General features: G+C 42.1%; 1 protein-coding gene across 7 annotated transcripts in view; it reads left to right on the top strand.

The window, feature by feature from the left end:
* The window catches only part of LOC132382466 (multiple C2 and transmembrane domain-containing protein 2-like), a 430,775-nt gene that overhangs the window by 54,903 nt on the left and 360,751 nt on the right, over positions 1–15,121 (top strand). For all 7 annotated transcript variants that reach the window (XM_059952696.1, XM_059952695.1, XM_059952694.1 and 4 more), the window contains exon 2: positions 5,486–6,011. In XM_059952696.1, the coding sequence (XP_059808679.1) occupies positions 5,562–6,011 (450 nt within the window). In that variant the 5' untranslated portion in view covers positions 5,486–5,561. The remainder of the gene's footprint in view (positions 1–5,485; positions 6,012–15,121) is intronic.

Consider the following 15,121-nt stretch of genomic DNA (forward strand, 5'->3'; position numbering starts at 1 on the left):
CAACCATGAATAAATTCAATTCAATTTATTGAGATACAGTGCAAAATAGGTCTTTTGAGCCATGCTGCCCAGTAATCACTGAGTTAATCCTAACCTAATCACGGGACAATTTTCAACGGACAATTCACCTACCAACTGGTATGTCTTTGGACTGTGAGAGGAAATGGGCACCTGGAGCAAACCCACACGGCCACGGGTAGAACGTGCAAACTGCTTACAGACAGCAGTAGGAATTGAACCAGTACTGCCTGTACTGTAAAGTGTTGTGCTAATCACTATGCAACCATGCTGCTTGTTTATCTATTTACCTATTTATCCTATTTGCCAGCCTTCATGATTCAAAGGCTTATCTAATAAGTGTTGTTGGAAGAGTAGAACCTAGAATTATTCCATAAGTGAAGTATATCTTTTGATGCTGTGCCACAGTGGGCTGTGGAAAGAAATGAAGATGGAATGCACTTAGTGAGAAATATATTTGTGTGTCTGTGTATGTGTGTGTGTTAAAAATAGAGTGTGCACTGAAGCTAGATCGTTTCCATGTCATTAATTAATTATTTGTGCACCAATCACACAGACAGTACAGGTGTGGTGCGTTCTTACCTTGAGCTGGCTTTGTGCATTTTCTGTGTTCAATTTTGTCTGTCACTCTTCTGGCATATCCTGATATTGTATCGCTGTACCTGCACCCATGTCCCCCAAGTGTGGTGCTGAAATGCCTTCAGGAGTGGGGGGTCTACGGAATGCATCTGAAATGGATGGGGTACCTGTCCACGTACTAAATACTTACGCTGAACAACTGGCTGGTGTGTTCACTGAGAACTGTAACCTCTTCCTTCAGCAGTGTGTGTTGTCCATCTGCTTCAAGCAGGCTTCAATTAAACCAGCGCCCAAGAAGATCATGGTGACCTGCCTCAATGACTTTCACCCAGTTGCACTTGCATCCACAGTGATGAAGTGTGTTGAGGGGTTGGTGATGAAACAAGTCAGCCTTTGCATGAGAGGTGATGTGAATCTGTTCAAATTTGCCTACCGGATCAACAGGTCCACAGCAAATGCTGTTTCATTGGCTCTTCACTGAACCTTGGAACATCTGGACAGCAAAGACGAATACATTAGGATGCTCTTCATCGGCTACCACTCGGCATTTAGTACCGTCATCTTCTCAAAACTAATCAATAAGCTCCAATATATTGGCTTCAATGCTTCCACATGCAATTGGATCCTTGATTTCCTTATTTGTAGACCCCAGTCAATTTAGATTGGTAACAGTATCTCCTCCACGGTCTCCTATGTTATACCTATGACTGAGCGGCTAAGCACGGCTCCAATGCTATACTCAAGTTTGCTGATGAAACCACTGCTGTGGGCCGTATCAAAGGTGGTGATGAATCAGCATACAGGAGGGAGATTGCAAAATTGGCTGAGTGCTCTCATAACAACAACCTCTCACTCAATGTCAGCAAGACTTAAGAATCTGTTTATAGACTTCAGAGAGGGCAACCAGAAGTCCTGATGAAGGGTCTCGGCCCAAAATGTTGACTCTTTATTCTTTTCTATTGATGCTGCCTGACCTGCTGAGTTCCTCCAGCATTTTGTGTGTGTTGCTTTGGATTGCTAGCATCTGCAGATTTTTTCATGTTTGTCATCCATGAACTGGTCCTCATTGGACTGCTGTTATTATTTTGGAGGATCTGTCCTGGGCCCAACACATAAGTGCAATTGTGAAAAAAGCACATCAGTACCTCTACTTCCTAAGGTGTCTGGAGAGATCTGGCAGGACATCCAAACCTTTGACAAACTTCTATGTGTAGTGGGGAGTATGTAGACTGGATGCATCATGGCCTGGTATGGAAGCACCGATGCCTTTGAATGGAAGATTCTACAAAGGTAGTGGATTTGTCCCAGTACATCATGGGTAAAGCCCTCCCAGCCATTGAGCACACCTACAGGAAGCACTCTTGTAGGAAATCAGCATCCACCATCAGAGACCCCCACCACCCAGGTCATGTTCTCTTCTCGCTGCTGCCATCAGATAGAACATAGAAGAGCCTCAGGATTCACACCACCAGCTTCAAGAACACTTGCTACCCTTCACCCATCAGGCTCTTGAATAAAAGGGGATAACTACACTCACTTGCCTTCATTGAAATGTTCCTACAACCAATGATCTCACTTCAAGTAGAGTCTTTTTCTCATTATCTCACGTTCTCATTATTTATTCCTATTTATTTATATTTGCATTTGCACAGTTTGTTGTCGTCTGCCATCTGGTTAATCTTTCATTGATCCTGTTATAGTTTTTATTATGTAGATGTGTAGCGGAGATTCTATGGATTTGCTGAGTATGCCCACAAGAAAGTGAATCTCGGTTGTATATGGTGACATATATGTACTTTGTCAATAAAATTTACTTTGAACTTTTGAACTGTTTATTTCAGTTTTATGCATTTGAAAGTCTAATTGCTCTTCAACCTCAGAGCAAAATGTGACTGCAAATGTTTCAATTGGCTCTGCATCACACTAAGTTCTGCCACTGGCTTCATTCCTGTACCTCTGATGCATCCATATTGCATGTTTTGCATGATTTTGATGCTACTGGTAGGGGTGATGCCCAATATCCAGTGAAGTTTACATTGCAGGATCCAATATCTGAACTGGTTTTTGATGCCCTACAGTTGTGCTTGTTAAGTCACAAGATATGCTGGAGTTTCTGTGGCTATGTATCCTCATCCAAATTTTTGTTGTAACTTGAAAAGAATGAGACCTCCAAATTAAACCAAGTGCTGCACTTGCTCTCCCTTCTCATTCTGAAATTAATCTCCCCATAAGAGCTATACAATATGTAGGTGAGGTAGCATTTGAAATATTATGTTCTGTTTTGGTCACCCTGCTATAGGAAAGGTGCCATTAAGCTGGAAAGAGCTCAGAGATTTATAGGGATGTTAACTGGGAATCATGGGACTGAGTTCTGGAGAGAAGTTGGAACTTTATTCTTTGGAGCATTGGAGATAGAGGGTGATCTTGCAGAGGTATAGAAAATCATGAGGGCACAAATAAGGTGAATGCATACAGTCCTTCCCCCCACCCCCCCAGGGACGTGGAATCAAAAGCTAGAGGACATAGGTTTAAGACAGAGATTTAATGGGAACCTGAGGGGCAACAGAGAATATTAATGACCTGCCAGAGGAAGTGGCTGAGGCAGGTAGATTAAAAATGTTTTAAAAGGAACTTGGAGAGGTACATAGATGGGAAAGGATTGGAGGAATGTGGGCAAAACATGGGCAAATGGAGTAGCTTAGATGGTCCATCTTGCATGGCATGGACCATTTGGGTCAAAGGGCATGTTTCTGTGCAGCATGGCTCTGAGTTGACCTTCTAGGTCACTTATCCCATGATTTCTGCATGCTCTGTTTTAATGTTGAACCAGAGAATGGGTGGGTATTAGTTTGATTCATCACTACTCTCAGGGAATCATTTTGAGATATTGCATGTACTGATCAAGGTTTTTTTTTTGCAATTTTTGAGGAGGCTATGATGAGCTGCCTTTTGGAGAAGAAGGGCAAGGTATGTTTTTTTTTAAAATCAAAATGTGTGCATCACAAGGCTTTCATTCATTATACATCCCTAATTTGCGTCAAAGCTAGCGGTAAGCTTTAAGTCAGGAGGTCTCGGATTTGAACCTATTGATGATAAATGAACGTAATATTGTTCCAAGTTCATTTTTTTCAGGTTCATTAATTTATCACCTGTACATTGAAACATGGAGTGAAATGTGTTGTTTGCGTCAACAACCAACAACACAACCTAAGGATGTGCTGGGGGGCAGTCCTCAAGTGCAGCCACACGTTGCAGTGCCAACATAGCATGTCCACAACATTCAGCAGAACAACAGCAGAACAGGCCTCTTTCTTCCCTCCCATCAACCCACCTTCTCACACACACCGATCGTCCTCCAATCCTGGAAGGGCCACCTCCGAGGCTACAGCCTCCATTGGACTTGCAGACTTGCAGACATTGGGCCTTTGACTTCCCCAGAGGACATAGACCTTTAGACCCAGGGCTTTGACCATCAGGCCTCGACTTCCAGATTTTTAATCAATCTTTTGGGCTTTGATCGGGAATTTTCAGGGAAGATAGATGTGGTAGTATTTTCGTGTACCTTCTAGCATTCTCATGTGTTGGAGGCAGATGTTGTTGATTTGGGGGTTGCTATTGATGAAGGTTTGTACAGTAACCATGGTGCAAGAGCTGTATTTTCAAGAGTGGCATCATTATGGGATCTTTCCACTTCACTGGTAACTCTGGGGCAGGATTACTCTTTGGAGGTGAGATGATGGCCTTCTAGTTGGAATGTAAGTGATTCCATGACAGTAATGGAAGACAAATTGTCTTGGTAAAAAGGCAGTTGTACTGATTACAAATTAATTAGTCATCTACTGTTTGTGTAACAGTAGACAAATCACTGGTAGCTGCAAAATGTTTAAGGAAGTTGTGAAGATTTGAAAGCAACTTGCAGATGAAAGATTTGTCTTTAGCCATGGCTATCACTTTAGCTATTCAGAGAGAGAGAGAGAGAGAGCAAAGCAATAATTAGTTGGCCTAGCTGTAATTTCAGAAATGGATTGGCAATAGTTTTAGGATTTGAACAATATTACTACTTATTCTCTGATCTTGCATAGACTTTTAAAGATTCTGCATGTTTTAATGAGATTCTGTTCTATCCTAGTAAATTCATGGTAGTGCTGAGCCCTGACCATGTGGTCTCACCCCAAATGAGGATTCCCTCACCTGCGAGCCAATAGCAGGATCAGTGCAGGATCTCAGTGCTGTGGTTACGTTACTTCAGTCCCTTGCAGTGAAGTCCAGTGTTAATATTCAATCAATGCAGCTTGCGTAATGCCTGAAGTTCATTGCATCTTTAAACACCACTGTGGCCAGTCATTTGATAATGAGGAAGATGCAGAGATGTAAGTAGGCACAGTACTTGGCTTTCAAGGTTATGGGCCAGATGCTAGAAATGTGGTTTAGTGTAAATTGGTGCTTTGAGGATACATTGGGCCAAAGAGCATGTTTCTGGGCTGTTTGATTGAGGAAGAGTTTCGGTCTGAAACGTCAATTGTTCTCTTTTCCATGGATGCTGCCTGGACTTCTAAGTTCCTCCAGCATTTTGTGTGTGTGTTGCTTGGATTTCCAGCATCTGCAGGTTTTCTCTCGTTTGTAATCCTATCAGCACTTAACAGAAGTAAAGTCTTCGATGTCTCGCCTTAATGGTTTGGTCCTTTCTTGTTAATGAGCCTTTTTAGATGATCATAGCCTAATTGGTTCTTGAGATGAAGAGATTTCTGTTCCATCGATGGGATTTAGATACCGATCTGGATTTTTGAGGCAAGAAGGAAAGTAGTGGGTTTGGAACTCTTTTGTAGATTTCCTCTGTCGTGGTAAATAGCACTGTCTCATATTGTTTACTTGTTTTTTTTTCCCACAGATCCTGTTTAAACGTATGCTGGCTGGAGGCCCGTGTTTTGCTGCTTAATTGAGGACTTGGCAGGGTGGCCGACAAAATGGATGAGCAAAAGGAGATTACGAGGTGGAAATCCTTTCGTGCAATGACCAAGCCCATTCTGCAGAACATGAAGGGCAAGATGTCAAGCAAGGGTAAAGCAGGAAAGCAGCGGCACCTCTTGGACCAGCGGATGAGCGTATCAGAACCAGACATGCTACAAGTGGGCAAGAACTTTAGCGAGAGCTGCCCACATGCAGTCATCCAGGCTCCCGCTGTCAATTACTACAGCAGCCCGTCCACCCCAGTCAAGAAAACGGGCGAAAGTAATGGACAGTCTGCTCTCCAAGATGCTGCAGTACCAACAGGAGAGACTTGTCCGTCAACAAATACCAGCACTGAGAATGAAGCTTCTGGATCATCCACGATGGTAAAGGAATCCAATGGAAATAGCACCGATGGCACACTGGAGAAGAACTTTGCGGATGATGCGAAAGAAGGGAACTCTGTGGTAAGTGATTATTAATGCCAATGTGTGTGCTTAGGGTAATTGTTTAGGGGAGGAAAAGAGTATTCCTTTTGAGTATCAAATTATTTATTTAAAAGAAATACAGAACAAATGGAACACAAGCAGTACCACTACAATACTAAAAAAAACTGTATAAATTCCTTATACAGTGGATTTCGGTTAATTGGGCCATCAATTAATTCAGGCAGTGGCTTATTTGGGACAACTCCTAAAGAACAAAAACTAATTGTGAAAGTAGCCAGGATTTCCTTCATTTATTTTGGGACGCTATGCCACTTGATTGGGACAGGAGACTGTTGCCGAACAGTTTCTATCTAGTATCAGTTGTGTGTACCTGTGTAGCCATTAGGCACTACACCGTGCTTAGAGTGAACAGTTTAAAAATAGCATGTTGCTTGTGGTTGCGTTCAAAAATCAGTGATTTTTGTCACCGATAGCTGGCAAGAGGTAAGCAGTAAGAGATTTCAGAATTGCTTTGCTCATTACGTTTTCAAGCATTCAGGCTTAGAGATGTTAGATTTGGCCTGGAGTGAAAGAGAAAAGGTTTCACTGCTTCAGTAAGTTAGGAACTGTGAAGAATTTGAAGGTATTGACATACTTCCCTCCATTGAGGACAATTACAGCAGCAGGTGCGGAAAGAAGGCCTGGAAGATCATTGGGGACACCGACCAGAAACTGTTTCAGCTGCTACCCTCTGGCAAACAGTACCGCAGCGTTAAAGCCTGGACCAACAGGCTACGGGACAGCTTCTTTCTACAAGCCACTTGTCTTTTAAATTCACATGTCTGTACGTTGCGACTTGAGTCATAACGCAAAAGTTTTTACTCCCTCACATTGTGGGATGTATATGGATTGTAAATAAATTCTAAATCATCTTCAATGTTACAATGAAAGTGAACATTTGGAGGATCAGAATGAGAATCGGAATCGGGTTTAACATGACTAGCATATGTCGTGAATTTTTGTTGTTCTGCGGGAGCAGTACATTGCAATACATATTAATAAAAAACATACGATACAATTATAAGTAATAATAAAAATTAAATTAAATAATTAGTACAAAAAGAGATGGTGAGGTAGTCCTGACGAAGGGACTCGGCCTGAAACGTCGACAGTGCTTCTCCTTATTGATGCTGCCTGGCCTGCTGTGTTCCACCAGCATTTTGTGTGTGTTGCTTGAATTTCCAGCATCTGTAGATTTCCTCATGTTAGTAAGGTAGTGTTCATGGGTTCATTGTCCATTCAGAAATATGATAGCGGAAGAGAAGATGTTGTTCCTGAAACACTCAGTGTGTGTCTTTAGGCTCCTGTGCTTCCTCCTTGATGGTAGTAATGAAAAAACAGCATACCCTGGGAGATGGGAGTTCTTAATGATGAATGCTGACTTTTTGAGACGTTGCTGTTTTGAAGGTGCCCTGGATGCTAGTGCCCGTAATGGAACTGGCTGTGTTTACAGTTTCCTGCAGCTTTTTTGGCTCCCGTGCAGTGGCCTGTCCATTCCAGACGGTAATGCAATCAGTCAGAATGCAGACATCGAAAGCATTGTAAGAAGGTAGACCATTATCTGAAATAGAAGTTTGCTCCGATTTTTGTTCATCACTGTAAATCGTAAAACCCGAAACTCCAAACCCGAATGCTTGTGACCACAGTTGTCTTACTACCTATTTCTCGGCAACAATCAGTGAGAAAAATCGCTGCTTTTTGAACAGAAGCACTTGCAACTGATGCTATTTAAAATGTGTTTGCCCGAAACATGGTGTAGTGTCTAACGGCCACGCAGGTGCTCACAACTGACGCCAGGTAGAAACTGTTTGGCGATGGTCTGCTGTCTGAGTTCAACGGAATAGTGTCCCAAATAAATAAAGGGAATCCTGGTTCTTTTCTCGATTCCTTTTGTTCTTTAAGAGGTGTCCCAAATAAGCAGCTGCTACAACTAACCGATGGCCCAATTAACAGGAAATCACATTCTATATCAGTCCAAGGGTGGTGACAATCAGAGAGTTTCTCCTGCTGACAGATCGTTAGAGAATAGGAATTGAAAGAATTAAAAATCTGTCAGCCAGGAATGTAAATCAGTGTAAAGGTAAACCCTGTTCAAATTTAATACAGTGACAACAATGTTCTTGGTGAAAATGGCACTGAACTTGAGCTTGAAGGGACTCCTTTGGATTTTTATACCTGGAAAAGAAAAGGGATTGATTTTGTAAAGAATCTTCCATTATTTGTAGAAATAGTGATTATTTTCTGAGTCAACTGATCAATGTTTGTTTGAATAAGCAGTAATCTGGCCTTTTTTGAGGCGTAACTAATTTGTCCTCCGTAACTTTGGGATCCTGTGATCTTGAAGGGGCACAGTGAAAATTGAATACTTTTTCTTCATAAAAGATAAAAGGAATAGGATACCTTTTTAACTGAGTAAACGTTCCCCAACATGTGTGCCTATAGTTACTGTTAAAGGATTAAACAGGAAACATTCAGCAGTTCAAGTATAATTTCTGTAGAAGTGGAACAGTTATTATTTCAGGTCCAAGATCCTTTGTCAGAACTGAAGAAGTGAGAAAGCAAAAAAGTTTTCAGAGGCAAAGCAGGTGAGAAAAGGCTGTGTAGGACACAGGGAATATCTCTGAGGCAAGTGCTAGTGCTTCTTAGCTCCATTGACCTGACCACTGGTGATGTTGGGTGGAGTTGGATTTCCTTCCACACTCTTAACAACTCTAGCTTATTAAGTTGTAGAGAATGGTAGAATCTAGGGAAATGGTAGGAATTGATGGGAGTATGAAGAGAATAAAATGAGTTAGTGCAAAGCAGGGCCTTGATGGCCAGTGAGGACTCATTGATCAGTTGGGCCATTGTCTATTAATGTGGTAGTTAACATCTGTGATGATGTCTGTATAATGGTCTAGGAGACCAGGCCTTATAAACAGAAAAAGATCTTAAAATATAATATGATGATGGGGGAAAGTGGCCACTCTGAGACAAACAGAAACAAAAAAGACATCATCTAAAGTTGGGGAGTTTGATATTGGGCAGTAAAGGCGGCATTGGGCTCAGTTGGAGGATGGTCCTCAAAGTTGTGTTGGGCTGCATTGTAACTATACAGGAGACCTCAGATAAAGGTCCCAGAGCAAGTGGGATGATAAATTAAAGTGGCAGGCAGCTGGATGCATTAATTCACCACCCTACTTGCACTCTGATCTTTCTGTAGATGAGGAATATATTAGCATGGTTATTTTTAACCATTTACTGGTCTTTTGGCTTTGCGGTGCAATGTTTTTATCTGCAAAATACTAGGTTGCTGTATTCACTCAGATGAAGCATGATTTCCTTGCTAATTACCTTGTCCATTCATCCTCCCCATCCCTTCCCACGGACCTCCCTCCGGGCACTCATCCTTGCAAACGAAAGAAGTGCTACACCTGCCCCCACACTTCTTCCCTCACCACCATCCCAGGCGCCAGACAGTCCTTTCAGGTGAGGCACCACTTCACCTGTGAGTCAACTGGGGTGATATACTGTATCCGGTGCTCCCGATGTGGGCATTTATACATTGGGGAGACCCGCCGCAGACTGGGAGACCGTTTCACCGAACACCGGCGCTCAGTCCTCCAGCAGTGGCAGGATCTCCCTGTGGCCACACACTTCAATTCCACAGAGCACTCCCACTCTGACATGTCTGTCCATGGCCTCCTCTACCGTCAAGATGAGGCCACACGCAGGTCGATGGAGCAATACTTTATCTCCCGCCTAGGTAGCCTCCTTCCTGCCAGCATGAACATCCAACTCACTGACCTCTGTTGATACCCCTGCCCCCCACCCTTACCCCCATCCCTATCTATTATTATAGTCTGCTTCTCTTTCTCTCTCTTTCCCCCCCTCACTATAATCTCTTCCCCTGGCCCTACCTTCCTTTCTCTTTTATTTCCTATAATTCTCCACCTTCCCCCTAGCCCATTTCCCTCCAGTCTATCACTTCCCAGCTCTCTACTTCATCCCTCCCCCCACTTCTTATCCCCCCTTGACCATCCCATGTTACTTCACTCCTGATGAATGGTTTCAGCTTGAAACGTCATCACTACCTCCTCCCATAGATGCTGCCTGGCCTGCTGTGTTCCTCCAGCATTTTGTGTGTGTTGCTTGAATTTCCAGCATCTGCAGATTTCCTCGTGTTTGCCATACTTACAATACCCTCTTGAACTACACATATAACAGTTTAAAATACTTCAATCCCCACCATTACACCCAAAATAAGTGTTAATTCGTGTTGTATCCATGCAATGAGATGCAGGTTGGATTCATGCATATGTAGACAATCAGTTCAGTGCCTGTATCCAGGTATGTTGGGCCTGCAGTTTTAAATTTAATCTTCAATGCATAGTAGGACCTGAAGACTAGTGGCCGATGTCAGTTAAATAAGTTGCTACATGTGTTAACCCCCAAAAATGGCTCCAGCAGAGTCTGTGCATTCTCCGCATGGAAAGCATGGGATTTCTCTGGTGCTCTGTTTTCCTCCCACAGTCCAAAGAAGCACCAGTTAGTAGGTTAATTGGTGATTGTAAATTGGCCTGTGATTAGGCTAGGTTTAAATCGGGTGGGGGTGGGGAGGTTGCTGGGTGGTGCGGCGTGTAGGCCTGGAAGGGCCTATTCTGTGTGGCATCTTAATGAGAAAACAAATAAATATAAATAAACAAACAATTCCTGCACACTATTGTAACTCGACTAAAAGTGTGTCTCTGGCTGTAAAACTGTTGTGTGATTTGGATCACACTGAGGTCACAAAAGGCACGATATAAATGCAAACAACTGTCCGTTTTGTGGTTTATTTTCCCCTTTCTTCTGTGCCATGTAAAATACTAGTTCTTTGTTGAAGATGAACAATGAACTGAATGCAAAATTTTAATATCCCTTTTCCAACAAACACCACTTAACTATCTGTTGAAGTTAATGAGTCACTGAAAAGTGGTTTCAGTTCTGTATTCTGCATGGAACTGTGGTGCAGATCCATCAGCTGATACCGCAATGGTTTTTTGATTGACTTTTATGTTTCAAACATGGCATAAGTGTCTGTATAATGCAGAGTATGATCTATGGGGAAGAAAAGACTAATACACTCATTGAGGTAAGTGATTTTTTAAAAAAAACACTAATTTCTGAATTTGTAGCTGAATGCATGGCTACACTGAATTAGGAGTTTTTTTCAAGTGGTATTTGATTATTTTGGCAAGCAAATGTTTCTGAGCAGCACAGAAAAGAGTGGTGATCTTGCAGCCCTCCCCGTTTATAACCAAACTTTGCCGCAAGCCTAATGCTCTGGGTATCTGAAATATACCAAAAGTGGTGAAATGAGGGGAAGTTTCCCCAGATTTTAGCCTTTTTTTTCCCCCTGCTAATTGCTTCCAGTTGTTGATGCTTGGATGGAGAGAGCTGTCAACATCCTACACAGCTGGAGTTTGGGGGTTCACAGTGGGAATCCAAACTTGTTCAGTAGCAAGTTGTCGGCGAGGAGACTGCAAGATTAAATGTGATCCTGGGGCTTTGTCAGATCTTTGCAGCTTGGTGTCTCCCATCTACAGTTGTGACCGGATGGGGCAGATGCCAACGCAGCTGGGCAAAGCTGGGTTTGGATACTTCGTGCCCTTCCAACACTTGTGTAACGTTTGGGGCTATCGGCGTGTGTTTGTCTAGGGGAAAATCCATCCACCCACCCAAATCGTGTCTCCCGTTTGCACAGACGCAGTGTAGTGCACCCTGGAACAAACTGGCACATGCAATATCAGACAGCACACGATGTACATTTTACAGATTGCATTTTATAAATCTTACTAGAACTGGGTAATTAATAGTGATACAATATAAAAAGAAACTTAACAAAGTTCAATCAGTTCATGCACAACCGTTGGAGCTCAATTATCAAAGCCTTCCGTCCCCATTCGATCTTCTCCAACCTCCTCGACCTGCTGCCTGGGACCAACCTTGGTGCTCGACCAGAGCACGTCCTTCCTCTCTGGTTCTCCTCCCGAAAAACCTGTGCCCTGACTCCAGGTTCCCACACATACAGATAGAACAACATCGCTTCCATTGGTTAGTTCCTCCATTATCAATAATTACAACCCAAACATTTCAACTAAACAGAGCATTACCTCGTCAGAAACATACAAAGAAGCCATTTCATTATAACGCTACAGAGAAGCCATTTTATATATGCAGTTAATAGTTAACATTACAGTAAATAATCTGAGAATCCTACACTTGAAAAAACTGAGGTTAAAATAATTTCCTCTTTCCCACCACACCCCACCATCTAAGGACTGAGTCCGTGTGATCCTATGAAATAAATCTCAAGGTCAGAAGAACCTACTTATAAAATTTGCTTCCTCTATGGTTTATGGTCAGAACAAAACCTCAAATCAATGCCATTTTCCCATGGGTAACCTTGAGTTTACACTTGGTTTGTACATTGTGTTTGCACCTGATTGATTGGAAGCAAGTTCTGCATTAACATGAAGGCTGATATTCATGTCGGGAATTTCATGAGAATTATGATTCCTCCTAATTCATAGTCTGAATCAATATGCTCCTTAGTCCTCCTCTGTTCTTCTTGCAAGCTAGGCAGTAGGTAGGTTAAGTTAGACTTCTTTGCAGAGACTACCTTGTTGAGTTCCTAAATCTAATCATGTGTGTTTATGCCAAGCAGATCTAATCAGACTGGAAGGGCATTGATTGTGATCCCAATTGCAGCCCTCCCCTGACTTACATTAGAATCAGAATCAGGTTTATTATCACTGACGTGTCATGAAATGTATTGTTTTGTGGCAACAGTACAGTGTAATACATAAAATAAATTACCATTAGTTACAATAAAAATAAAAAATAATGCAAGAGGAGAAATATAGTTTGTATTCGCCAGTTTATGGACTATTCATAAACCTGATGGCAAAGGGGAAGAAGCTGTTCTGAAAACATTGAGTGCGGCTCTTGCACCTCCTCCCTGATGGTAGTAATGAGAAGAGGGCAGGTCCCAGGTCCGGATGCCCATACGTACAAGTACGCGTCTGGGAGACAAGCTGTATACAGATTTGCCGGCTGCTGCAGACGTGTTCTGTCACCTGTGAGCTCTGCTTGTGACTGCATTTCAAACTTGTGAGCTGCTTTGGTTACAAGCACTTCACAAGAAGACAATCTTGCTATAATTTGGGAACAACTTGAATTTAGGTAGAGTTGCATTTGAAGTGCATGCAACTTTTCTCTACCCTGATAGAACTCCCCTTCTACTGAATGAGTTTTACTTTGCTCTTTCCCCTGTGGTCCTAGTTGACCAAACTGGAGGTTTTCCAACCTACAGTCCCGAGTTTTGTTATGGAGAAAAAGAAAGCATTTGCTTGGTGCTGCTCATCTAATGGGTTATCTACAACCAACAGAAAGATTTGGATGTTTCAGTAATAACCAGACAGAGGAGAATGGTAAGAGGAAATAAGAAGAATTACACTACATTAAGTCAGAGTGATATCTATTTCTGTCTCTTGCTGAATTGGGGACAACAGGCCCATACGCCAAAGCTCGAGTTATGGTAATCAGCATTAGTAGTTTCTCTAAAGAGGTCAATAAGATCAATGTGTGTGTGTCTGAATGTTTGGCATATGTTTGGCATAAGTCTATTTTGTGAAGTTTTGCAGGTGACTTACCTATCTTTGCTTTCAAACATTTCTTCCCGCTGCTCAGTATTTTATCTTAGGAATTTGTTTGTATTTATGGGGGTGCTTGCATTAAATACTGAACTTAGTTGGGTCACAGAATTAACAGCTCCTTGAGTATAAGTAACATACATTAATATGGAGCCTTTTAGGACATCTTAATAGCTTCTTAAGTAAGGTGTATATGCCCTGGAGAGAATGCAGAAGAGATTCACCAAGACACTGCCTTGATGGAGAACTTGAGCTATGAGGTGTATTTGGTTAGAGAAGACTGACAGGTGACTCATAGAAGTATTTAAGTTATGAAAGGCGTGATATGCAGTCTTTTTTCCCCCCATGGAAAGGGTATCAAAAAGAAGAGTGCATAACTAAAGGTAGAGGTAGGAGATTCAAAGAGTATCTTCAGAGAAAGATTTTCCTTATGGGTAGAATGTATAGATGTGCTGAACTGAATGGCTGAATTCTGCTCTGGTCTTACAGAATGGTTGCTCTTGGGAATGCTAAAAGGGGTAGCAAAATTAGATTACAATTACAACATTTAATAGACAGTTGGACTTGCATTAAATAGGCGAGACAGGGAAGGATACAGTTCTAATGAAGGCAGATAGGATTAGGGTGGATGGGCAGAAAGGTTGGCTGAGGTGATTTGCAGACTCTGGCTCTCAATGTTATTCATTTCAGTCACTCACCAATGTATGAATGTGCAGTTAATTTGCACACAAGGATGAGGAAAAAATAATGGATAAGCTATCTTTAATTTTTTTTTCCTTTGCGGAGGCAGATGGATGTCGGAAGGATAGGTAAAAGGGGAGTGAAATAGCTGGCTCTCTGAAGAGTGAGAAATGTTCTTGACTTCTGAGATAAAGGTCAAATACCTTGTTACTCTTGGAGAAATAGCAAATCAGTAATCTGATGGGAGTGATCTTGAGGATCCATGATAATAACTGCACTGTAGGAGGGTGCATAAATCAAGATAAATTAGCAGTTTGCAAGAAGGGCTCTGGATTGTGTGCAAATAGATGGGAAAATTAAATTGGAAATGATTGTTTGTGGATATGAATTTGTGGAGCACATTCACGAATTTCCTTTAGGACCAGATCCAATTACTGTGTTTAAGAGACACGTAGACACTTAAATGCACAAGTTGTATAAAAATATGGTCCTAACTATTTGGACGTTGTGGAACCAGCCAGGATCAGGTTTTCTTTTAGATGTGGTTGTGTGAAATGCAACAGGATTGATTAATTGAAGCAAAATGTTTCCTGTTTCAACAGAAAAGACCCATCTCTGGAAATTTAGTGACGGAGGTGGAAATGCTAAACACAAAGTACACTGTAGATGCTGGGGTCAAAGCACGCGTGTACAGCACACTGGAGGAACTCAGCAGGTCGGGCAGCATCCATG

Source organism: Hypanus sabinus, chromosome 28 (genome assembly GCF_030144855.1).
Source record: "Hypanus sabinus isolate sHypSab1 chromosome 28, sHypSab1.hap1, whole genome shotgun sequence".
Lineage (NCBI taxonomy): Eukaryota > Metazoa > Chordata > Chondrichthyes > Myliobatiformes > Dasyatidae > Hypanus > Hypanus sabinus.